At 42.5% G+C, this 25,590-nt stretch overlaps 1 protein-coding gene across 1 annotated transcript in view; it reads right to left on the reverse strand.

Annotated features, from left to right (window-relative positions):
- The window catches only part of RNF213 (ring finger protein 213), a 391,778-nt gene that overhangs the window by 125,867 nt on the left and 240,321 nt on the right, over positions 1 to 25,590 (reverse strand). The window contains exons 28-35 of the mRNA XM_078781285.1: positions 22,264 to 22,446; positions 18,741 to 18,874; positions 18,470 to 18,633; positions 15,914 to 16,114; positions 8,305 to 8,492; positions 7,253 to 7,367; positions 5,512 to 5,609; positions 414 to 593 (exon numbers count right to left, since the gene is read on the reverse strand). Coding sequence (XP_078637411.1) covers positions 414 to 593; positions 5,512 to 5,609; positions 7,253 to 7,367; positions 8,305 to 8,492; positions 15,914 to 16,114; positions 18,470 to 18,633; positions 18,741 to 18,874; positions 22,264 to 22,446 — 1,263 coding nt within the window. The remainder of the gene's footprint in view (positions 1 to 413; positions 594 to 5,511; positions 5,610 to 7,252; positions 7,368 to 8,304; positions 8,493 to 15,913; positions 16,115 to 18,469; positions 18,634 to 18,740; positions 18,875 to 22,263; positions 22,447 to 25,590) is intronic.

Here is a 25,590-nt window from a genome sequence, read left to right on the forward strand (position 1 = left end):
TCCACCATGTTTGTTTGGTGCTGTGGATTCTGGATGTGGAGGTGTTGTTGTTGTTCGCACTGGCTGGGGGTGGGGGTATGTACACATCCAGGTGCAGTTGCTGCATGTGTATGTGCCCCTGCTGGCCCACCTTAGCTGACCGTATCGAGGTTGAAGGGCCGAAACGGGATGATGCTGAGGACCTCGACTGAGGACCCGGTCAGTGCGGCACATTTGTGACCAGGTGTGTTTTGAACACACACACACACACACACACCACACACACACACACACACACACACACACACACACACACACATACATACTTTGAGACCTGGGAAGGCTCTGTTCCACCTTTTGAAACATGCATATGGAGTATATGGAGATAACAGCCAGCAACACACAAATGGCTCTCTTATAGTAGAGTAGCTCACTGGATATTGTAGGTGGGAATGAACTCGAAATCCCTTGGAATGCATGCACCGCATGACTGACAGGTTGAATCTGTTTTCGTCCACTCAATAAGGCACTGCTTGCAGAAAACGTGCTTGCAGGGAAGAGCTACTGGAATCCCAATGGCTCTTTGGCACAGCCTGCACTGTTTCACTCCACCACTGCACACAAAGCATGACCACCACAGGTGACCTTTATGAACTTGGACAAAGACAGAACATTGGATGCTTGGTTAAATTGTGTAAAATATTACTCACATCATTAACTCATGCAGAAATATTTAATTAGCTATCATTTTCATTAAACTTATAATGACCATTTGAATATGGCAGCATATAGCCAAAAGACTCAACGGCACCACAAACTGTAACAGTTGCCTGGTTGTGCAAGGCTTAAGCACCACCGACTAGAACAATTACCTGAACTGAGCCTTGCACTACCTAGCAGTTATAATAGTTGGCACTTCATTTTTACACTCAAGTGTGAATTATCCCGATTGCAAATTATTCTTTGCAAATTTGAAGCCAGTGGACTTATCACTATCAGTGTAAATATATATTGTGGCAAAGTTGCTTGTCTTATTCAGATAAAGTCAAAACAAGTACAGTAAATCAATGACATTGTCCGAATGTAATTGAAAATCAGAAGCCTTACCATTGCAAGCAGTAATATATTGTGAAGGAGAACAAGATGCATTATTTTTATTATCATGATGCAGGCAATGGGATATATTCACTAAAGACACATTCAATTCCTCCCCCCCCCCCACCCCCCCTCCCCCAACACTCCACAAACTCATTCATTTGGCTCCACGCCTCTACTCCCAGTTTGATATCGATCGAATAAGCGGTTTCAGAGAAAGAATTTAAAAACATGTTCCTTCAATCCAATATGGCTGCCACACCATGTGACCATTTACATTTGAGTGATCAAACTTTAATCCCCATAGCTATTCGATGACATACGTAAGTAAAGTTTCGCGTCAATCAGTTTGCCAGTTTGAGAGGACCATTAAAAAAAAAAAATCCCGTTAAAATCCAATATGGCTGCCAAACCACATCATCGATGATGTCAGTTATCAATCTTTATTCCACATGGGTAGTTAATTATACCTGTAATTTTACGTCAATCTGTTCAGTCATTTCGGAGAGGGCTTTTAAAGGTTAAAAAAAGAAAGAAAAAAGTCTGCCATACATCACCAATGTCATGAGATGGTCACGTAATTCTCTTGACCAATTTATTTGTAGATGACCCTCAATTTTTTTCATATTGATCGGATAAATAATTTGACGCATCCAATTATGACATCTTAAGTAGGGCATCAATGACATTATCATTATCAACTGTTGTTTTGAGAAGTGTCTTATATCTCAGCTCTCCAGAGAGGGGTCTTCCAGACACCTAGGGAACCAATCCTTGTACCTCCAGCATCTGTCTATGATCGCTGCACATGTCCCCGTGGTCTCTCAATGAGAGGGATGGTGTTGTTTCGCTGTGTTGGGTTTGCACCAAACGTAACGTCAAAAATTTCCATCTTGGTTTCATCAGACCACAAAACTTTTTGCCACATGGCTCCAGAATCGCTGGAGTGTTTTTTTGCATACCTGAAACGGTACTCAAGGTGGGCTTTTTGAGTAATGGGCTTCCTTCTTGTACAGGCCAGACTTGTGGAGTGCTTGGGATATTGTTGTCACATGCACACTGTGACCAGTCTTTGCCATAAAGGCCTGAAGCTCTTTCAAAGTTGCCATTGGCCTCTTGGTGGCCTCTCTGATCAGTCTCCTCCTTGCTTGGTCATCCAGTTTGGATGGACGGCCTGATCTAGGCAGGGTCTTGGTGGTACCATACACCTTCGACTTCTTAATGATTGGTTTGACTGTGCTCCAAGGGATATTCAAGGCCTTTGAAATATTTTTATGCCCAACCCCCTGATCTGTGTCTTTCCACAACTTTATCCCGAAGATATTTTGAAAGCTCCTTGGTGCTCATGGTTGATTCTTTGCTGTGAAATGCACTACCCAACAGAGGAAACCTCCAGGAAGAGCTGATTTTATTCTGAAATAATCAGAATCAGTACAATTTAACACAGGTGGAGGCCAATTCACTTGGTGTGTTATCTTGAAGATGATTGGTTACACCTGAGCTAATTTACAATTGCTATTATAAGGGGGGTGCACACTTATCAAACCAAGATATTATAGTTTTGTATTATTAATTAATTTCCTGAAATTTGTAGAATTTTGTTTTTCACTTGGTAGTTGTGGGTTACGATGCATAAATAAAGGTGGAAAAGTCTGATTTATTGCAATTTAATTCCAGGCAATAAGGCAACAAAAAGTGAAAAATTTGGAAGGGGGTGTAGACTTTCTATAGGCACTGTAACTGCGAGCAGTCATGCCATGTACCGAACAAAGCCCGTGCCAATGACAATGCCATCCCACGATGCTTGTTGCAATGACTATGCTATACCATGCCACCCATTCCAATGGCAACGCCGTTGCACACCGCCCATTGCAATCCTTTTTATCAAAATATATTTCTCATGACTGGTTGATCCCAAGAACTGCTACACTTATAACTGCCAGTAGTGATTTCTACATGAGCATTTACAAAATTGTGAGCCATGCGGAACAAAGTTTGATAAGTGTGACGCATAGTTCATATGGTTTTGGCAGCTATATTGGATCGATGGAAAACATTTAAAAACGTTTTTCTCTGGAACAACTTCACCGATTGATGTGAAGCTTGAAATACATCACCCACTACTCAGGTGGAAAAAGGGGTGATCACAATGACATTATAGGTCACGTGAAATATTACAACTCTGCCGCTCTTTTACACCCTCTCTCTGTTTTCTTCACCCCCTCTTTTGCTCAAGGTCATCTGCCATCAGCTTGGAAATCAGCCACCATTACCGCTTCACACAAAAAGGTGCAAAAACAGATCCTTGCAACTACAGACCAAACAGCCTGCTCCCAATTATCAGCAAAGTCATGGAATCCATCATTGCTTCAGATATCAAATCCTTCATCTTCTCCAATGGCTTGATCTCTGATCATCAATTTGGTTTCAGACAAGGTCACTCTACTCTGGACATACTGATTCTGCTGTCTCAACAATGGATGGAGGTCCTCAATGGCAAACAGGACATTAGAGATGTCTCCCTTGACATATCACGTGCCTTCGATACGGTCTGGCACCCCGCTCTGCACAACCAAACTCTCCTCCTATGGTATCCATGGAAATCTCCATGCATGGCTTGTGGACTTCCTCTCTGGTCATAGTCAACGTGTGGCCCTGAATGGGTTTCTTTCATCTCCCCCTTCCTGTTCAGGCTGGAGTTCCCCAAGGCAGTGTTCTGGGCCCTGTGCTTTTTCTGGTTTTATCAATGATCTCTCTGACTCTTGAAAATCCTCTCTACCTCTTTGCTGATGACTCCACTCTATGCCGCTCCATACCTCATCCCTCAGATCGGCAGTCTGCAGCCTCCTCACTCTCTGCAGACCTGGACAAAATCACAGACTGGTCAAACAAGTGGAACATGTCTTTCAATCCTGACAAATCTCACACTCTCACTATGTCTCTCCGAAAAGACCGACTGGACAACCCTCCCATCTACTTTCTGAACAATCCTCTCCAAGAAGTTCTGTCACTCAAAGCTTTTGGGTCTCACTATCTGCCATGATCTTTCCTGGGAAAACCACATTCCCAAGCTGGCCTCCAAAGCCAGTCGCCGACTGGGCATCCTCCGTCGTGTGAAGTCCTTTCTTGGCACACCTGAGATCTTCACCACAGACAAGGCTTTCACACGCAGCTCAATGGAATACTGCTCTCCCCTCTGGGCTGGTGCCACTGCCTCACACCTAGCTCGTCTTCACGCTGTTGAAACCAAAGCTTTCAGAATCATTGGAATCTCCCGCGATGAGGCCAACTCCGAGGGCCTTTCACTCACTCACCGTAGGCAGGTTGGTGGTCTTTCTGTCTTCTACCGACCCCTCTCTGGCCTAGCTCCCCCAGCTATGTCTGTGCTCTGTCTGCCAAATATTCCTACAGGTCGCACAAGATCTGCCTGTAACCCTCTTATGGTGAAACTGCCAAAATCAAGACTCTCTGCTCACCTTCACTCTTTCATTCCTCTTTTCTCCCGCCTCTGGAACAAACTCCCTCACTCTCTTCAATCCCACTCCTCCATCCAGGTCTTTAAAACAGCTGGTCACCACCATCTCTTGTCTTCCCCCAATCAAAACCTTGATCTTTTCTACCCCCATTAATTCACCGCAGATCCACTTTTTTGAAATGCCGACTGCTTTCCTGGAAGTCCTAGCAGTGTCCATGTGTTTTATACCTCTCCTTTACCCCCCCCCCCCCCCACTTCCCATGCCTCCTCCCCCCAAGCCCTCTCCCTCCCACAAATCTCCCGATGTCCCTGTTCTCTACTGTTGTACTTGCGTGCTTCCCTCTCTCTCCCCATCTTGTCTCCCGCTCCCTTGATCATGTTTTTTGCGTCAGTTTTGTTTTTATGTGATTAATGTTAACTCTTACACGAGCCTCAATGTTGTGTTCTCAATTATTTTATAATAAAAGGCAGTTGAAAAAAAGTCATAAAAAACCTTGAATCAGAAGTTTAAGGCCGATGATGAACCCTCTTTTACACCACTTGATTTATCGGTGGTGTAAAAGAGTGATCAGGACAGGATCCTGCAAAATTTGCAAAATTCAGAGCAAAAGTACTGCTAAACTGAAGGTTCGTGTTCCAATTCATGTTCTGATTCCAGTTCCAACTCTTGCTCAAAATATAAAATTAAATTGAAGTTAAGTAGTTCCTTGATCATAGACTGACGTCTGTAGACAAGGAAGAGTGAAGCAATAGCTTAACCCCGATTTGTGCCTCGTGTGTAGAGTAAAAAACATGGCATTTTATAACATCGATATTGTTCTACCTTGCTTAAGTGTGGTAGGTAAAGTCAAGTCACAATAATGGATTGTTTCGATTAAATAACATTTCATTGGAGAGTTGGAAATTAATGACTGCATTTTTCCTGTTATCCAAACATACTTTACATATCCTATTTACAGTACCTGAAGTGCAGTGTACTTGAGCCTTCGTTGCACATGTGCAGCACATTGATGATGCATTTGAGTGTTGGCAAAGAAGAGAAATCACACTTATCCAGTACCTTGGTGCACATGGGTGTGGATGGGGGGGGGGGGGGGGGAATGGAGTGGGGGGAGTGCAATACATTATGGCATTGTATGATTAAATATACAAGGGGTGAACAGAAATTTTGTGGCCTGAAGTAAAAATTAAATTAAAGTCCAAACATAGCATTGGAACCACTGTCAATTAAATTAAAATTAAGATGCAAAAGATGAGGTGTTAAAAAAGTAATTAAAAATGGTGTTATTTTTATTGGTACAATCTTTTTTTTACAAAAGTTGTAATCTCTTAGGAGCACATTCATTCAAAAAACAACACAGGTAGTGAAGAAAAAAATGGAAACACCAATTTAAAGTCACGTAATAGGGCATTGGGCCACCATGTGTGACCAGTACGGCATTTATGGCGCCATGGCATAGAGTCCACCAGCATCTGCAATTCTGCAGGAGGGATGCAGCACCATTCTTCCACCAGAAATTAAATCAACTCACACCTGTTTTATGGAGGTGGAAAACGCTGTCTCAGGCGTCATTTTATAATATCCCATAAATGCTCGACTGGGTTCAGATCTGGTGACTGAGAAGGCCATGACATATGGATAACATCAGCGTCATGCTCATCAAACCATTGGGCTACCATATGTGCTCTGTGGATGGGGCATTGCCATCCTGGAAGAAACCCCTTCCGGCAGGAAATAAATGCTGCAACATGGGGTGAAGATGATCACTCGGTACCATTGAGTAGTGACTGGCATTGACTTTGCCTTCTAAGGGAGTAACTGCACCCAAACCATGCCAGGAAAATGCTCCCCACAACATTACAGAACCATCAGAACACTTCACTGTTGGAAACAAGCAATCAAGGTTGTATAATTATTTAGGTTGGCGCCACACGTGCACTCGCCCGTTTGTCGAGAACACAATGAAGGATGATTCATCTGACCATATGACATTTCTCCACTGGTCGGTAGTTCATTGCCTGTGCTCTTTGCACCATTGGATTTGCAAATGTGCATTGCCAGGTGTGATGAGCGGTTTATGTACTGCAACCCGAATATGGTATCCCGCTCTGTGGAGTTCTCGGCGGACTGTTTTCGATGAAAATGGCTGCTTGCACCCCAGGTTGGTTGAAATTTACAGTCGATTGATCTGCAGTTGCTCGCCTGCTTTGCCTTGCACTTCAAATTAATGCATGGATATCACAATCCTGGAGTATGCGCCTCCGCCCACTGTTGGCCTTTACTGATGATGTCCTTCACTCGGAGTTCCATACCGACATCACCTCAGACACCGTTGCTCGTGAAACATCAGCAAGTTGAGCTATCTTTGTCACTGAAGCTCCTGCCAAACGTGCCCCAACAATCACCACTCTTTCAAAACCACTGAGGGCTCCTCTTGCAGCTATGCTAGCAATAATTATAGGCAAACAGACCTGTGCAGCATATTTATACATGACCCTAAGCATGCTGGGATGTAATTTGCTTAATTAACACATGGATTGCTTTCAATATACTTGGTGTCTCTCATTTACCCAAATATTTCCATTTATTTGTCCACAACCTGTATGTTATTGCTCGTGTTATATATTAGGCAACTAACTTAATGATTAACCCATGTGTGTGAAGATTCACTAAAAACTAGTCATTGGTGCACTCCCTGTTACCTTCCAAAGACACAGAGCATATTTGTGCACAATGGTTAGGATCTCAGCATGTTCATGCCCTTCTATCATCCGCTCCAGGAACAGATGAACCACCAAAATACGCTTCCAGTGCACCCTGAAAAGAAGCAGAAAATAATAAAATATTTTTTAAAGTTGGTTAAAATATAAATGTAGATCATTTTATGAATCGAAAACTCCAGCCGAAGAAAAATTGAGAATCATATTGAAAAAAAAAAAAAGGTTAAAAGAATGAAAAAATATAAATTAAAATTCCTCTGTCCAAAAAGTTTGAATTCCCACAATCCTTATTTTCTTGTCTATGGCTGCAACCGTAGATTAGGTCGATTCTTGGCGACTGTGACTTCTTGCTAACTCTAGGACGACCTGGGAAAACAAAGACTTGAGCACAAAGCTGTACTCTCCTCTTCCCCTTGTTGCCTGGTAACGCATCTAACGAACTAATTGCAGATTTTGATTCCCGAGTATTATGGTCACAGAATGGTGTATTGTGTTAACTATTTTGTATCATCTGTCTGTCTGTTTTTGCATAAATTTGCAGTGTTGTGTGTTTTTGTGAATTGTACCATACTCTCCTTGGTTTGATAAAGGTTATTGTTTCTTGCTGTGTATTTTCTGGCAGACAGAAAGTGTTGTCCTCCTCAGGAATTAAAATTTGTGACTCTCTTCTGACAAGTTGATGGACATTGAATTTCTTGGTTCATCTATTACATACTACTGCAGGAAAATATCCCTAACAAGATGAAAATACACAGCAAGAAACAATAACCTTTATCAAACCAAGGAGAGCATGGTACAATTCACAAAAACACACAAGAAAGATTTACAACAAATCCTAGATCAAAGTCCAAAGTGAAAATCCTGGTACAGTAGGGATGCACAAAGAAACGTCATACCAAACACCAGCATGCACAGTATACAGTTAACATACAGAATCAACCAGCCAAGTGAAGTATCCTAAGTACAGCAAACCAACATCTTACAGACCCAGTGCTAATATTATTGCTATTGCTTGATATTAGTGCGTCTGCTACCTCAACTGGCTCAAGCGTATTTTTGTTTGGTCATCCAGAAAGCATTCACTCAGCCCTTCCAGAATAACATCCATGCTTGGCTGTATCGAGATAACCCGATGGCTCCAAGTCGCAAATGCCTGGAACTGTGTCTGGTCTTGCTGAAGATCAAGAAGATGGAGGCATGCAGAAGCTGCTTCCAGATCCAACTGTTTTCAACACACAGCGAGTCAGTCTTTATCAGGGTTTGCACTAAACTCTTCATTTGAATATCATCCCCAAAAGTATGTACAATTTTCAATCAATTAATTAGTCAATCAATTTCTTATCTAGTAATTATATTTTTAAAGTAAAATCACAAAGCGTTTTACAAATAACAATGCAAGGAAAGTAACAATGAAAAAAAACAACTGTAGAAAGACAGGATTATTGGAGATATTAAAAAGGCGTAAATTGTGACGCTGTGCAACTTTTAAAAGGCAGCGTGTTTCGCAAGTGAGGAATTTAATTTTCGCAAGTTAAGCTAAAGAATCCTAAATCGCCAAAAGTCTTCAATCTCATGCGAGGAACCACCAGCAGATTACCATAGTTAGACCACAGTGTCCTTGCTGGGGTGGAAGGTGTGTTTAGGTCAGAAATGTATGGAAGAACCAATTAATATTATGGTATTTATTCGTCTTCAATGGAGGTGAAGGTTTCTGCAAAGAAATGATAAAAGTGATAACTGAGCGGTCGGAAAAATCAGCATTTCAAAATCAATACCAGCCATAGGATCAATATCATGGGATAACATGAGACCCAGAGTATAACCATGAGTTAGGCTGGGACACACAATGAATGCATTGCTGCAGATTGAAAATATCCACAAAATGGAGAATCTTTTGGGAAAGTCAATCATAAAGGCCATCATCATGAATGCTAAAAATATCCTGGAATCAGTCAGTATCTTCCCAAGACAAATAAACAGATTTGACAGAAATCTGAGGTAATCAATAAATGAAACACGATGTTTCGGAGCTCTGTAAATGAAAAGTTTTGTTATCTTATAGGTGAACTGACAGATAGATATGCAAAAGTATTCCGAAGCTGAAGTAACGAAGTGAAAGAAAATTAAAAGAGCCGACTTGGATCAAGATGACGAGTTCTGCTGAAACTTCGACAATAATGTATTCGTATTGGCTTATGCTTCTTCTTCATCTTATTTCTTCTTCTTCCTCGGCCACAATTATTCCCACATTATTGGGGGTTGGCTGGGGGAAGATTGGCCCAATCTTTCACAAAGTGGCTGGTCACGCCTAACATGCAACTAAGGGTTTGGCAGGAATTTGTAATTTGATCAGGATGCCGTCAATAGCTCGCCTACTTTTTGCAAAGGACACCGTGGGATCTTAAAAGTCCACCAACTAATGCCGGCAGATGGGAAGCCCAGTTTAACATCCACCCAAGGAACGGCACATGCATGGATGAATCACCCTGCCTGTGAAACACCAAAACACCAGGATGACAGTTTATAGCTGGCCGAGATTCAAACCCAGGCAAGATAACTTAGAGGCGAGAGTGCGCACCTCTAGACCATCCTGCCAGCCCCTATTGGTTTATGCTTTCCTAGGACAAGAATCGTGTAATTCTGGCCCCAACCTAGCCTAAATGCCAACAAGTTAAACAATGGATTTTATCAATAGAAAGCTGATACTCGGTGAGAAATAATGTAACATAGGAAAGGAGAGGGGGGAGGGAGGAGGGAGGGGAGGGGGTAGGGGGTGGAGTGATGTCCATAGGTGAAATGTTGTAAGAATAGCATGGACAATGTGACCACATAGCTTAGAATCCTTGTTGTATCAGGGAATTGTCAAAGGAAGTCGTACTTATAAAAACGTGCACCATGGAGTCAGCGATTCTTAACTTAAAGACAGTATGGAGTAATTTCGTCCATGGAGTTGTATTAGGTCTTCCAGAGTTGATTCTGTTGTACACCGCTCCTTTCCTATGCCATCTCCAGGCGCTGCATAACGTCATTGCTCGGGGGCTCGGCAATGACGCACGCTGAAAGGGAGTACTCAGTTTTCACTCTGGTTGTTTGTTTGTTTGTTTTACTGTTTGTTTTCTTGTTTGTTTGTCTGGGCGATATCTCAGCCATCATTTGAGATAGGAAGCTGAAATTTGGGCATCATAGTAAGTACTTTGTCAAAAACAGTATTTTTTGTTTTTTGATGAATCAATTAATTGATGAGTTACTTAATTATTATCGATTAATTAAGTACTTATATATTTCCTTTCTCTTCTGGGCATTATCTCAGGTACCTTTTGAGTTAGGAAGCTGATATTTGGACATGCCAATGACCAAGTGATTTGGCTGTAAAGGCTATTTTTGATTTATTGATTAATCAATTAATCGATTAATTATTTAATTATTCGATTAATGACTCAATTAAATATTATTTTTTAAGTTACAGATTCAGATGAAATGATGGTGGTTTACGTGTTCTATTAGCCAATTGATTCATTATTTTATTTTTTTATGATTATTATTCATTTATTTTCATTATTAACCATTTATTTATTTTCTTTCTCATCTGGGCAATATCTCAGGCACCTTTTGACCTAGGAAGCTGATATTTGGACATGACAATGACCAAATGATTTGGCTGTAAAGGGTATTTTTGATTTATTGATCAATAAATTAATCGATCAATCATTTTTTGATTATTTAATTAATTATTTAATTTTTTTATTAAAGACTTATTTAATTAAATTTCTAAAAGTTACATCTTCGGATGCAGCACGGTGGTTTCGTTATGCTTTTAGCCAATTGATTAAGAAAATATTTTATGACAATCTTTTATTGATTTTAATTATGGAATTAATCAATCAATTATTGTGCACCTCTTCCTCCAAATACAGTCTTTATGAGCTGCACGGCAGTATTGCCAGGCACCAGGGCCACCCCGGCAATGCCGCGTTGGAGGATAATTAATTATTTGGCATGAGGGTGGCGTACTTTGAATGTATCTGTACTTGTTTCTCATTTTGTTAGTAAAGTGTGTAAAAAGTTTAGGTTATCTGCAAATGGTTTTAGTACATGGTATGAAAGAGTTTTGGATATCTTGGACAACAGGAATATATTTTTTAGTAGTCGAGACTTGTTTTCCCAGGAATGGTCAAAACCATTGCCGAGTAAGTTTATTTGTCTTCGATCAAGTTTTCTCTTGCGGCCATGTCCAGCGAAGTTGGCTACAGCACCATGGGCCTTAAACTTCCTGATAACATTGCGTACGGTGGACACAGGAACATCAACGTCTCTGGAGATGGACTTGTAGCCTTGAGATTGTCCATGCTTGGCTACAATCTTGTGTCTAACCTCCTCAGACAATCTCTGGTTTTCTTTATTTTCTCCATGCTCATTGCGGTACACAGTGACACAAAACAGCAGAAAGACTCCTTTTCTCTATTCAAACTGGTTAAATGAGTGATTTTTATATTGCAGGCACCTGCAACACACCACAGGTGAGTTCAATTCCAACGAATTATTAATCGAAGTATTTCTATCAACTTCTAAAAGGTGCCAATATTAATGTTGTCCAGGCCATTTTAGGATTTCTGTGTGGAATAAGCTAAGATTTAGTAGTTTTTTCAGCTTTTTTTGGTTTGTTCCACTGCAAACCAAAGAAATACATATGTGGATACCAAAATATTTTTTAATTTCAACAATTTTCTGGAGGAAATGGTGCATTATTTGAAAAAGGTGCAATGGTGCCAATATTTTTGGCCATGGCTATTAGCGGTGCCATTCAGGGGTTAGGCTTCAGTGTTTTATGTCCTTTCATTGTACATAAGTGTGTGCATCACCCGACTCGTCCTTTGAGCACGTGGTTTATTTCAATTATTTAATATTAGCGTCGCACACTCATTATATATATATATATATATATATATATATATATATATATATATATATATATATATATATATATATATATATATAGATATACACAAAGAATTAAGTTAAGCACCCCCCCCGTTTTTTTACAACCTCGCACATTACAAGGTTGTTGTCGTCAAAACAGTGTAATATACCCATGATATTGCTATATTTTCTGGAGAAGTGATATTATGGTCACATAAAAACATAACAATCATGCCGTTTTCAATATTTTATTCTGAATAATTTAAGGTGAAATTTATTGGGAATTTTAGGCATATTTTCACCTCAATTTAAGTATGGAGCTATAGGTCCATCACGGACAGTGTGGATGACGTTTATGTTTTCTAACGTACAGTCATTGTTCTGAGAAGACCTCTAGCGATCTTTGCGTCAATAACGTGTGTAGGACCCACGTGATCGGATCACTGACTCAACCCTACGTCTCATAGACCCTGTAAGCCGTCGTATGCGTTGCTGTGGCAGGTTGTTCCATTCCCGATGTAATGCACGTTCCAATGATCTCACAAGGTATGATCTCACATACCTTAGAATATATGCCAATGTATACATATACACAAAGAATATATATTAGGGGGTGCTTAACTTAATTCTTTGTGTAGGGGTGCTTAACTTAATTCTTTGTGTATATATATATATATATATATATATATATATATATATATATATATATATATATATATATATATATATATATATATATATATATATATATATATATATAAATATATATATATATATATATATATATATATATATATATATATATATATATATATATATCTATATCTATATATATATATCTATATATATATATATCTATATATATCTATATATATATATATATATATAGATATATATATCCCCACATATACCTATCCTATAGGATGTACCTATCCCCACAAACGTAACAATATATATATATATATATATATATATATATATATATATATATATATATATATATATATATATATATATATTGTTACGTTTGTGGGGATAGGGATACTTTAGGCCGGGTCAAGTGTATAGCTTAGTGTGCTCCGACTGTCGCGAAGAAGAAGAAGAACCACCTCGATGTACTAGAAGTAGGGAGCCGGTAGACCGTGTGTTTTGGATTAAGTGTATCTTCATCCCCATTACGAGGAGTGGGGTATGTTAATTAGCTCATGGATTATGGGTTATTATCCCTTGTATGTCGTTACCTCTAATTTTTTCCCTATGTCCCTTTTGGCACCACACCATAGACACATAAACAAGCCACACAATCACCCGCATTTAAACTCACTAACTAAAAAGCTAACCGGAAGTCATGCATCAAGCCCCACCGCTGACAACCCCAACTTGGGAAGTGCACAGGTCGGGCAGGCCGAGGCCACGCCCCGAGGAGCCGTGATTGGGCGGGGTTTTGATTGACGGGAAGAACTGGTCGGGAGCAACTCGCTGATTGGTAAAGCAGGACAGATGACGTAAGAGCCTGGACAATAAAGAAACACACTGGAGGATATTTTCTCTCTCTCTTCGTTCTTCGCTCTTCCCTTCTCCTTGGCTTCTCGCACTGACCGACCTTGATCGCTCTCGTGTGCCTTGTCCTACCAAAGACAATAGCGAACGGTCACGATTTCCTCTTGCACATTCTCGTACTGGACCTCGTACGAACGTGGCACGTTGCTCTCTGGCTCAAGGAAGCTCATCGCGGACCGGCAGTGTTCCGAGACCTTGCTGGTGGTCGGGAGGCGGAAGAGCCGCGACCCGGGAAATGCGGTTCTCTGTGCAGAGGACGGGTGGACGAACACTGTGTGGAAGAGCGGGCTGCACGCCTGCCGTTCGCTTCGCATGTAAGGCCTGTTTCGCACCCACGAACACACCAGAGTGAACGAGGGCGCCTCGAGGCCTGGGTTCCTGCCAACGCACCGGTCGAGTGAGCTAAGTGCAATTAAAACCACACACATTTATTTTATATATCATTATATTTCCCTTTGTCTGTGTACTGGCTCTGTGTGTGGGGACGTCCCATTTAGGATTTTATTTACCGTGCATTATTTTGTATTACCGGCATTTCTTTTTAATAAAGCCGGTATTTTTGGACATTTTAATTTTGTGTTCATTTGAGTTATTTTTTGCAGGTTTGAGGACGGTTGGTGGGATCCGTGAAGGTAAGGCTCCGGTTCTCAAACCTCCCTCTCACTTCCCCATGCGTATTCTTCGCCATTTGAACTGAACACCTCGGAGTAACAGCTCGTTTGGTCATCCGTGCTACCTTAAGGTGTTCACCAAAGGTAGTCACGTGACAATATTGTTACGTTGATGGGGATAGGCAATGCAATACTTTAGTCCAGGTAGATTGAATAGGGTTGTGTGCTCCGACTGTCGTGAAGAAGAAGAAACCTCATGTATCATAAGTAGGAAATTCTTTTAGACCGGATGTCGTGTAAGCGCGTATAAGTGTCCCCATGAGAGGGGTGGGGTTATGTTAATTAGTTAGGGATTATGGGTAATGAATCTCCTGTATGTAATGGCCTCTGTTATTTTTCCTCTGTTCCTTAGGACAATACAGCACACACACAAAGCCAGGGAATAACGCATTAAAAGACACGAAATAAAAGCTAACCGGAAACAGGACTTTGAGCACCAACAATGATACCACCGACGGGTGATAGCATCAAGCAGACAGGTCCGGGAGGCCACGCCCCGGAGAGCAGTGATTGGTGAGATTTGTCGAGCAACAAAGAGAGGGACTGGCTAATAGGAGCAGGCACGGGCGGCGTCTGATGACGTCAGAGCTTTGAGGACAAAAGAACATTCTCCCCGAAATTTTCTCTCTTGGCTTTCTCTCAGTTTCTGGATCTGGATGTGAACGGTCGCCGATAAGCTCTCTTGTGGTGGGACAGTCTCAACAAACAGTCGTGTTCCGACATTTTCCCTCCTCTTGCATTGGAACATTGGTGCTGTGCAGTCACAGTTATTAGCGCTCTCGCGCTAGGGACATTGGAGGTTTCAACGATCGTGAAGAGGAGCGAACTGTGGACCGAGGCCTGCGTTTCCCACAAGCGAACTGTGCACGGCGGCCTGTGCTGTTCCCGCCAAGGACGCGGGGGGTTGACGATTTCCGAAGGGGTTCAGGAGACGCTCAGAGCTAAGTACCTCAAAACACGCACACATATATTTTCACTTTTATTGTTCCCTTTGTCTGTATGCAAGTCTGTGGGGGGACGTCCCATTTAGGAATCTTAGTTTTGCCGTGTGTTATTTTGTTACAGGCATTTCTTCAATAAAGCCGGTATTTTTGTACATTGTAAATCCGTGTCAGTTTGAATTAATTATCGCAGGTTCGAGAAAGTCCAGTGGGACCCGTGAAGGTAAGTTCATCATTCTCCTTTCCCTCGTGTGTGAAGTACACCGTCATTTCTGACTAAACACCTCGGAGTGTAAAGCTCGTTCGGCTATCCGTTTCCTTGGCGGATTTTAATCCCAAGGAACAGGATAAAATATATATATATATTTATATATATGTATACACGTATACACACACACACATATGGACGCATGAAGATGGATACTTTGAGACCTGGAAGGGATCCGTTCCATCTCCTGAAACAAACACACACACACACACACACACACACACACACACACACACACACACACACACACACACACACACACACACACACACACACACACACATACCAGGCCAGGTTGCTGCTGCTCTCCAAGTTGAGCTCTCAGCTGCCGCAGCAGTGAAGGCATATCATCCGGAAAATCTTTCGCCAGTTGTGAGAAACCTTGTAAACGTGGACGCAGCTTTGAAAGAACGATGTGCAACGAAGGTAGTGACAATGCCTGGTCACCACTTTGATGGGCAGCTTGAAACAAGGCCGAGCTCAGTAGCTTGAAAATGGCATTGTAGAACAAGGCAAATTAATACCGTACTTCTATAATGCTTAAAAGGGCAGCTGTAAACTTTAATGGCATTCTGAATTACCAGAGATAAGCTTTACATTGACACAATTGAGTTGTAAGAACATTATTTTAAAGGACAAACAACAAAGCCATGAACTATTCTTTAGTTTATTTTTATTTTCTTTCTTTTATTTCCAAGTAGCAAGGCACAATGCTTCAGACACTGATGCTACACAACCTCTGCCTTTCCGTCATATCTATAATATACAAGCATTCCATAAAATTTCATCAATTAAACTCTCTTTTTAAACTCTCGACACATTGCTATCACTCCCTCTCTAAACACTGCTATCACTCCATCTCGACACACTGCTATCACTCCCTCTCTACACACTGCTATCACTCCCTCGCTACACACCGCTATCACTCCCTCTCTACACACTGCTATCACTCCCTCTCTACACACTGCTATCACTCCCTCTCTACACACTGCTATCACTCCCTCGCTACACACCGCTATCACTCCCTCTCTACACACTGCTATCACTCCCTCTCTAAACACTGCTATCACTCCCTCTCTACACACTGCTATCACTCCCTCTCTAAACACTGCTATCACTCCATCTCGACACACTGCTATCACTCCCTCTCTACACACTGCTATCACTCCCTCGCTACACACCGCTATCACTCCCTCTCTACACACTGCTATCACTCCCTCTCTACACACTGCTATCACTCCCTCTCTACACACTGCTATCACTCCCTCGCTACACACCGCTATCACTCCCTCTCTACACACTGCTATCACTCCCTCTCTACACACTGCTATCACTCCCTCTCTACACACTGCTATCACTCCCTCTCTACACACTGCTATCACTCCATCTCGACACACTGCTATCACTCCCTCTCTACACACTGCTATCACTCCCTCGCTACACACCGCTATCACTCCCTCTCTACACACTGCTATCACTCCCTCTCTACACACTGCTATCACTCCCTCGCTACACACCGCTATCACTCCCTCGCTACACACCGCTATCACTCCCTCTAAACACACTGCTATCACTCCCTCTCTACACACTGCTATCACTCCCTCTCTACACACTGCTATCACTCCCTCTCTACACACTGCTATCACTCCCTCGATACACACTGCTATCACTCCCTCACTACACACTGCTATCACTCCCTCTATACACACTACTATCACTCCCTCTCTACACACTGCTATCACTCCCTCGATACACACTGCTATCACTCCCTCGCTACACACTGCTATCACTCCCTCGCTACACACTGCTATCACTCCCTCTATACACACTGCTTTCACTCCCTCTCTACACACTGCTATCACTCCCTCTCTTCACACCGCTATCACTGCCTCTCTACACACCGCTATCACTCCCTCTCTACACACTGCTATCACTCCCTCGATACACACTGCTATCACTCCCTCGCTACACACTGCTATCACTCCCTCTATACACACTGCTATCACTCCCTCTATACACACTGCTATCACTCCCTCTCTACACACCGCTATCACTCCCTCTCTACACACCGCTATCACTCCCTCTCTACACACCGGTATCACTCCCTCTCTACACACTGCTATCACTCCCTGGCTACACACTGCTATCACTCCCTCTCTACACACTGCTATCACTCCCTCTCTACACACTGCTATCACTCCCTCTCTACACACTGCTATCACTCCCTCGCTACACACTGCTATCACTCCCTCTCTACACACTGCGAACCACTCCCTCTATACACACTGCTATCACTCCCTCGCTACACACCGCTATCACTCCCTCGCTACACACCGCTATCACTCCCTCGCTACACACCGCTATCACTCCCTCTCTACACACTGCTATCACTCCCTCTCTACACACTGCTATCACTCCCTCGCTACACACCGCTATCACTCCCTCTCTACACACTGCTATCACTCCATCTCTACACACTGCTATCACTCCCTCGCTACACACCGCTATCACTCCCTCTCTACACACCGCTATCACTCCCTCGCTACACACCGCTATCACTCCCTCGCTACACACCGATATCACTCCCTCTCTACACACTGCTATCACTCCCTCTCTACACACTGCTATCACTCCCTCGCTACACACCGCTATCACTCCCTCTCTACACACTGCTATCACTCCATCTCTACACACTGCTATCACTCCCTCGCTACACACCGCTATCACTCCCTCTCGAGCTCCTTCAAATAATTATTTTTTGCTTCAAGAGTTGATTGTGTAGCTTTCATAGCTTGGGGATTGTTGTGTTAGTAATATGAGGTACGTAATAAGACGCTCTTACCTCATGCTCTTCTGAAGATGAGAGCTGCATCTGAATGCGCACCAGGTCATGGCAATACAGTTGCAGAAGCTCAGGTGAACCAAGTTCAGAAGAAAGGAGATAAGCAAATGGGGAAGAGTTCAATTGTTTCAACAAAGCTTCTTCCGCTGGCATTGCAATCTCAACTGTTTAGAGAAGGAAGTAAAAAGACAGGTCCATGGTCTTCGTAAGACATTCATTTATTTGAAAAATAAAGATTACACAAACAGGTAAATGACCTTGAAGCTCTCACCACTGTAGTGCTGCACCTTCTTCCACAACTTCTCAATGTGATCGTGAATCAGCCAGCTGAAAGGCAGCCGAGTTGAAGCTTGAAACCTCCCTGGCATGTTTGAGGACATTACTGTTATGAGCTGTCTTCTTTGCCTGGGACGTACAGCACACCGGCACCATAAGTTTGTAACATTGTGTCCTCGCATGGCAATTAAGCATGTTTGTTTAAAAGCTTTGGAATGCCATTTCTCATTACAATCATCCACAAAAGGTTTTTCTTCAATCTGCAATGTTCTTATAGATGTTTTTTTTTGGTAGTACAAGTTGAATGCAATCGTAGACACTCTTAAAAACGTAAAACCTATTTAACATTCCTGTACAACAAACACTTGTATCCTACATTCTGCAAAACAAGTCAAGAACATGAAGTTGGGAGTCTTGTAAGTTTAACAAAGTACAAGGTATTTTTCAACATTTTTTTTTTATCTGAAGAGTTTCTATGGTAAATTGAGATCTGGAATGGCTAAGTTATCATCCATACTTCTTATGGAGAGAGACATGAAAATAAATAATTTTATGGTACGGAGGGGGGGGGGCGGGGGGTGGGGGGGGATCAGGAATGGGTGTTTGCAATGATTTTTATATTATGAAACAACAGAATAAGCATTTATGTACTAGCAAAGGTACCCGGCATTGCTGGATAACACAGTCGCTTTGTGACGAGAATATGAAGAGGGGGAGAGAGAGGAGAGAAAGAAAGGAGCAGGGAGAGAAAGAGGAGGGGAGAGAGGAGGGAAAGGGAGAGAGGAGGGAAAGGAAGAAAGGAGGGAAAGGGGTGTGGGATGGCAAACTACCCGTCGTTGTCAAACAGCATGCAACATTAAAAAAAAATTATAACATGGGCTTCCCTTAAGGGCTTAAGGGTTAACCCTGGTGTTGGGCTAGCGGCTAGGGTGCTGGCTTAGGATCCTAGGATCCTGGGTTCGAATCCCTGTCGATCGCTGAATTAACGCCAGGGGGGTTGACTCAGCCTGTCATCCTTCCGAGGTCGGCTAATTGAGTACCAGTTCACTGGTAATTCCCTGTTTGTCGTTATAATAAATAATAACCACCTTTAGAGGCCATTTTTCCCCGCGAAGCGGGGGTTGGCCTTTTTCGGGAACCGTGGTTGTTGTTGTTTTTCGGTCCCCTATTTGAAGCAATGTTTTACGGCCGGATGCCCTTCCTGACGCCAACCCTTTTTGCCGCCTTTAACGACAAACAGGGAATTACCAGTGAACTGGTACTCAATTAGCCGACCTCGGAAGGATGACAGGCTGAGTCAACCCCCCTGGCGTTAATTCAGCGATCGACCGGGATTCGAACCCAGGATCCTTGGATCCTAAGCCGGCACCCTAGCCGCTAGCCCAACACCAGGGATTAAAGGGCATTAAATGTCGTTAAAGGCGGCAAAAAGGGTTGGCGTCAGGAAGTGCATCCGGCCGTAAAACATTGCTTCAATAAGGGGACCAAAAAAACAACAACAACCACGGTTCCCGAAAAAGGCCAACCCCCGCTTGCGGGGAAAAATGGCCTCTAAAGGTGGTTATTTTATTTTTATTTCTTCCCTTAAGGGAAGTGACTCGACCTGCCGCTGCCACCACAACTTCCACCCCTCCTTCATCCCACCCTTCCCCTGCCTTATCCCAGACTCTCAACCCACCCTTTCCCGTGCATACGACCAAACAGAAAAATATCACTCAAAGTTGAGCAACAAAGTCATTACAAATATTTAAGCAAAAGGGCAAACAAGGCAAATGGAAAGGTAAGAGAATGGTGAATCCATGGTGTACCATGAAGAATTACATTGTAGAGTGCTTGCCAAGCTGTTTAAGCACTAAGGCAAGCACTCCAACGAAACTGTTGAGATGTCCAAAATGGACAAATTAACACTTTTTTAAGAGTCGGAACTGCTTCTTAGGTCAATTCCAGAGATAAAATTTTGAAATTTGGTTCAGATGAAGAGATTATCCAGTGTATCGCATGTTAGATGTAAAGTGTGCGGAAATTAAACAAAGGCACGAACACTGGCGTTTATAAGCATTGCGATGTATACAGGAATGCAGTGACTTGTAGATTTTTTTTTTTTGTAGATTTGTAGATTTTTTTTTTTTTTTTAAATATACTGAATCGAGGCTCGTGAAAGAGCTAACATTTATTTCACAAACAAATCAACCAAACAAAATATATAAAAAGAGGGAGCGGAAGACAAGATGGGGAGAGAAGGGGAAGCACACAAACAAAACTTTTGAGAGCAGGGAGATGTGTGGGAGGGAGAGGGCTTGGGAGGAGGAGGCGTGGGAAGGTGGGGGGAGAAGTACAAAACACAAGGACACCATGGACCTCCAGGACAGAAGTTGGTATTTCAAAAAAGTGGATTTGGGGTGAAATTAGCGGGGGTAGAAAAGATCAAGGTTTTGGATGGGGGAAGATAAGAGATGGTGGTGAACAGCTGTTTTAAAGACCTTGAGGGAGGAGTGGGATTGAAGAGAGTGAGGGAGTTTGTTCCAGAGGCGGGAGAAAAGAGGATTGAAGGAGTGAAGGTGAGCAGAGAGTCTTGATTTTGGCAGTTTAACCATAAGAGGGTTGCAGGCAGATCTTGTGCGACCTGTAGTAATATTTGGGGGACAGAGCCCAGAGAGAGCTGGGGGGGGCAAGGCCAGCGAGGAGTCGGTAGAAGACGGAAAGACCACCAACCTGCCTGCGGTGAGTGAGTGAAAGGCCCTTGGAGTTAGCTTCATCGCGGGAGATTCCAATGATTCTGAAGATATGATGATTAGCGATGTTACGAATTGTAGATATGAAGCTTTATTGTACAGAAATAGACCTGTTCTGAGGCAAGGCATATTTGAGCTGAGCGGACAAAATGGTGGCATAAAGACCGCCAAACTGAGCAAGCTGAACACAGGCTGACTAAAGGTAAGCCTGTTTCTAGTTTTAGTGTAAATTTTAGCATAAATGATCTTCAAAAAGGGGTGTTTAAACACACCTAACACCCAGTTTTCATTCATGCACTCCTTTGGAGGTTGAGAAGTATGCATGCAAAGTTTGAGGCCGCTAGGTTTCATGGTTTTGGAGTTATGGAGGACGCACGCGCACGCACGCACGCCCGCACGCACGCACGCACACACACACACACACACACACTGCCCTTTTATTATTATTATTATTAAAGATATGGGAGAACGAACGAGGGTGTAGAGGTACTGAGACAAAGAAGGAAATAGGGGAGCATAATAAAGGGAAATGGCCAGATTAATAGAAGGGGAAGGCATCAAATTCATCAACGAAAACACGGCCATTTGTGAAAAGGCAAAGCACAATGGGTTGAACCAAACATGGTGAGAGTTCAGGGACAGATAAATCTTCATAAATCTTACCAATGTAGGCAGACCATGCTGTACAAAACAAAAGTATCACACAGGCCCAAGAGACATGTTGTATACAATGATGGCCTATGCATGCCCAATTTAAGTTGTTCAATTCAGTAAATAGGACCCAACCTTGGAATTTCCAGTGCACAGACATTCTCATTTTCGAAGAGCCGCAACCACAGTTTCCGAATGGACAGGGGGTCCTCAGTGATGGGCCGCAGCAGCTCCAGATTTTCATCACAGTCAATATAGGCAAGTACAGCCGTAAGAATCGGACACAATTTGGCCTGCAGGTGCTTCCACAATGATTGTCTGCACACATAGAAGACACTCAAGTTAGACAAGTGATATAAACAATGTTGTTGCACAAAGCCTATCATACAAGCAGACTGGATTATGTTTTGAACAACTCATACTGCTTCTCTACAATGATTTCCCAAATAAGTCTTGGTTATTTAAAACTGAAAATTCCCAAGTGCACATGATCGCTCAACAACAAGATCCCTGAAACAGGGCAGTGTGAGCTTACAGCCTGCAGTGAAAAAGTTACTTACATAACACAAACTCACACTTTCCACAACTGCTTTAAAAGATAAACACTGCCTCAGAATCCACAAATATTGGCTTCATAACAACTGGACTTCATAACAACTGGCCTAATGGTCAGAGCATTCACTCTGAGTCTGGGAGGGCGACGGTTTGAATCCAACCCTGGCCAAGTCATAATAAAGACTTATATAATGGTATGTGCTGCTTCCTTGTTTGAAACTCAGAATATAAAAAGGATAGAGCATGGACAAACAACCATAGGTTGGTGACTATTGTGCAGGCTTATGGGCCAAAGGGGATCCTCCTGCATTGAAGTTCCTTGCCAAGGAACCCATATAATTATATTTATAAATGTATACTATTTATTTAAATTATACGACATCATGCTAATGAACAAAAAATAAACTTAACAACTATCTCTCCGCCTCATCACCAGCCATTAGTAAAGGGTCACGAAGGGTTAGATTTTCAAGCACTAAACAAAAAAAAACAAAATAACAAAATAACTTACAACAAGTACAGATACATTCAAAGCACACCACCCCTCCTCCACCCCCCCCCCCCCACCCCCATGCCAAATATAAAAAAAACATCCTCAATCGCGGCATTGCCGTGGTGCCTCAGGCGCCTGGCGATATCGCCGTGCAACACAGAGATGGTATTGGGAGGGAAAGGTGTAAATAATTATTGATTGATTAATAGCGTAATTAAAAACAATAAACAATAATCGGAACATAATCTTAATCAATTGGCTAATAGCACACCTCAACCACCAATGTTGCATCCGAAGCTGTAAAATTTTGAAAATTAATTAAATAAGTCATTAATCGAAAAAATTTGTAATAAATAGAATAATTGATTAATCTATAAATCAAAAAATATCCTTTATAGCCACATCACTTGGTCACCGTCATGTCCAAATATCAGCTTCCCAGCTCAAAAGGTGCCTGAGATATTGCCCAGATGAGAAAGGAAATAAATAAGTACTTAATTAATCGATATAATAATTAAGTAACTTTAAATCAATTAATTGATCAAAAAACAAAAAAATAACGTTTTTTGCCAAAGCACATTCTCGCTATCGTGCCGAAATTTCAGCTTACTAGCTCAAAGGATGGCTGAGATATCGCCCGGACAAACAAGAAAATAAACAAGAAAACAAACAAACAAGAAAACAAACAAATAAACAAACAACCGGAGTGAAAACTGAGCACTCTTCAGCATGCGTCATTGCCGGGCCCCCTACGGTGCCCGGCAATGACGTCATGCAGCGCCTGAAGATGGAATAGGAAAGGAGAGGTGTACAATATGCATCCAATAATACACTAAAAACCAAGAGAGTAACCAAGTTCAACAAAGCTTTATTAATCTCAATATGTGTTTTTCCAAAGGTTAATCAAACCAAAGCAGCAGAGATTTGGTTTCCATAATGTCTGATTTATTTGTATTTATAAGGTTAAAAATAAAAAGTGACACTTAATTGTGAAGCTATGTTTATGCTGGACATGAGCTGAGTTTTTCTATTGAATTTAAAGTTGCCTTTAAAGGGACTTCCGTTTCTTTAGCTCCTTGGTAGAATTATCTGAATTTATGATTGAAGCCCACAAGCAAGACCCTAATACTTACATCAATAAACCACGCTCGGAGGGCCGAGGTGGTGGAATCGCCGTTATTCACCGACAAGACATCAGGACCAGCCTCACCTCCATCGACTCTGCTCCATCATTTGAACACCTGGCTTTTAAACTCTCTGGTCACACACAGTCAGTCATGGCTGTTGTCTACCGCCCTCCCAAACCACACCCATCATTCCTGTCTGACTTCTCCTACTTTCTGACCCAGCTATGTTCCTTCTCCCCCTCAATCCTCCTCCTTGGTGATTTCAATATCCACATGGACTCCACTGACTCCACGATAACCACTGACTTCACTGATTTACTCACCTGCTTTATTTAACCTCACACAACATGTCAACTTTCCTACCCATAACCATGGTCACATTTTGGACCTTGTCTGCTCTACTGGACTAATTTTGCACCATCTCTCTGGCTCCGACCTCACTCTCTCTGACCACTGAGCCATCACTCTGACCATCAACATCCCCACCCCAGCACCAAGGCATTATCGCACAATCAACTTCCGTAAGCTAAACGCTCTTTCACCTACCTCATTCTCATCCACCCTCTCTGCAAAAATGTCCACTTCTCCCTTCGTTGACCTCCACACCCCTTCTGACCTCACTGACTACTACAACCACACTCTCTCCTCCTGCCTTGACCAGCTTGCGCCGATGAAAACCAAAACAGTTTCTTTCACCCATTCTGCTCCCTGGTTTACCCCTGAACTCCGCCTGATGAAAGAAAACTCGTGCTCGCCAACTTGAAAGACTCCGCAATAAAACAGGTCTCACAGTTCACTCCCAGGCCTACAACTTTCCTACCCATAACCATGGTCACATTTTGGACCTTGTCTGCTCTACTGGACTAATTTTGCACCATCTCTCTGGCTCCGACCTCACTCTCTCTGACCACTGAGCCATCACTCTGACCATCAACATCCCCACCCCAGCACCAAGGCATTATCGCACAATCAACTTCCGTAAGCTAAACGCTCTTTCACCTACCTCATTCTCATCCACCCTCTCTGCAAAAATGTCACAGTAGACCTACAACACTATAAAGATGCCCTCTCCCGCGCCCGCTCCGCCTACTACTCTCAAATTATCCACTCTGGCTCTGGAAACCCAAAAGCACTCTTCTCTACAATAAACAAACTCCTCATCCCCCTGAACACCACCACCCAGTCATTCACAGTAGACAACTGCATCTCCTTCCTTTCATTCTTCCAACGCAAAATTGAAAACATCTACAACAGCTTGACCACCGCCGCACCCACTCCCCCTCAAGC

Source organism: Myxine glutinosa, chromosome 7, assembly GCF_964187855.1.
Source record: "Myxine glutinosa chromosome 7, kmMyxGlut1.1, whole genome shotgun sequence".
NCBI lineage: Eukaryota > Metazoa > Chordata > Myxini > Myxiniformes > Myxinidae > Myxine > Myxine glutinosa.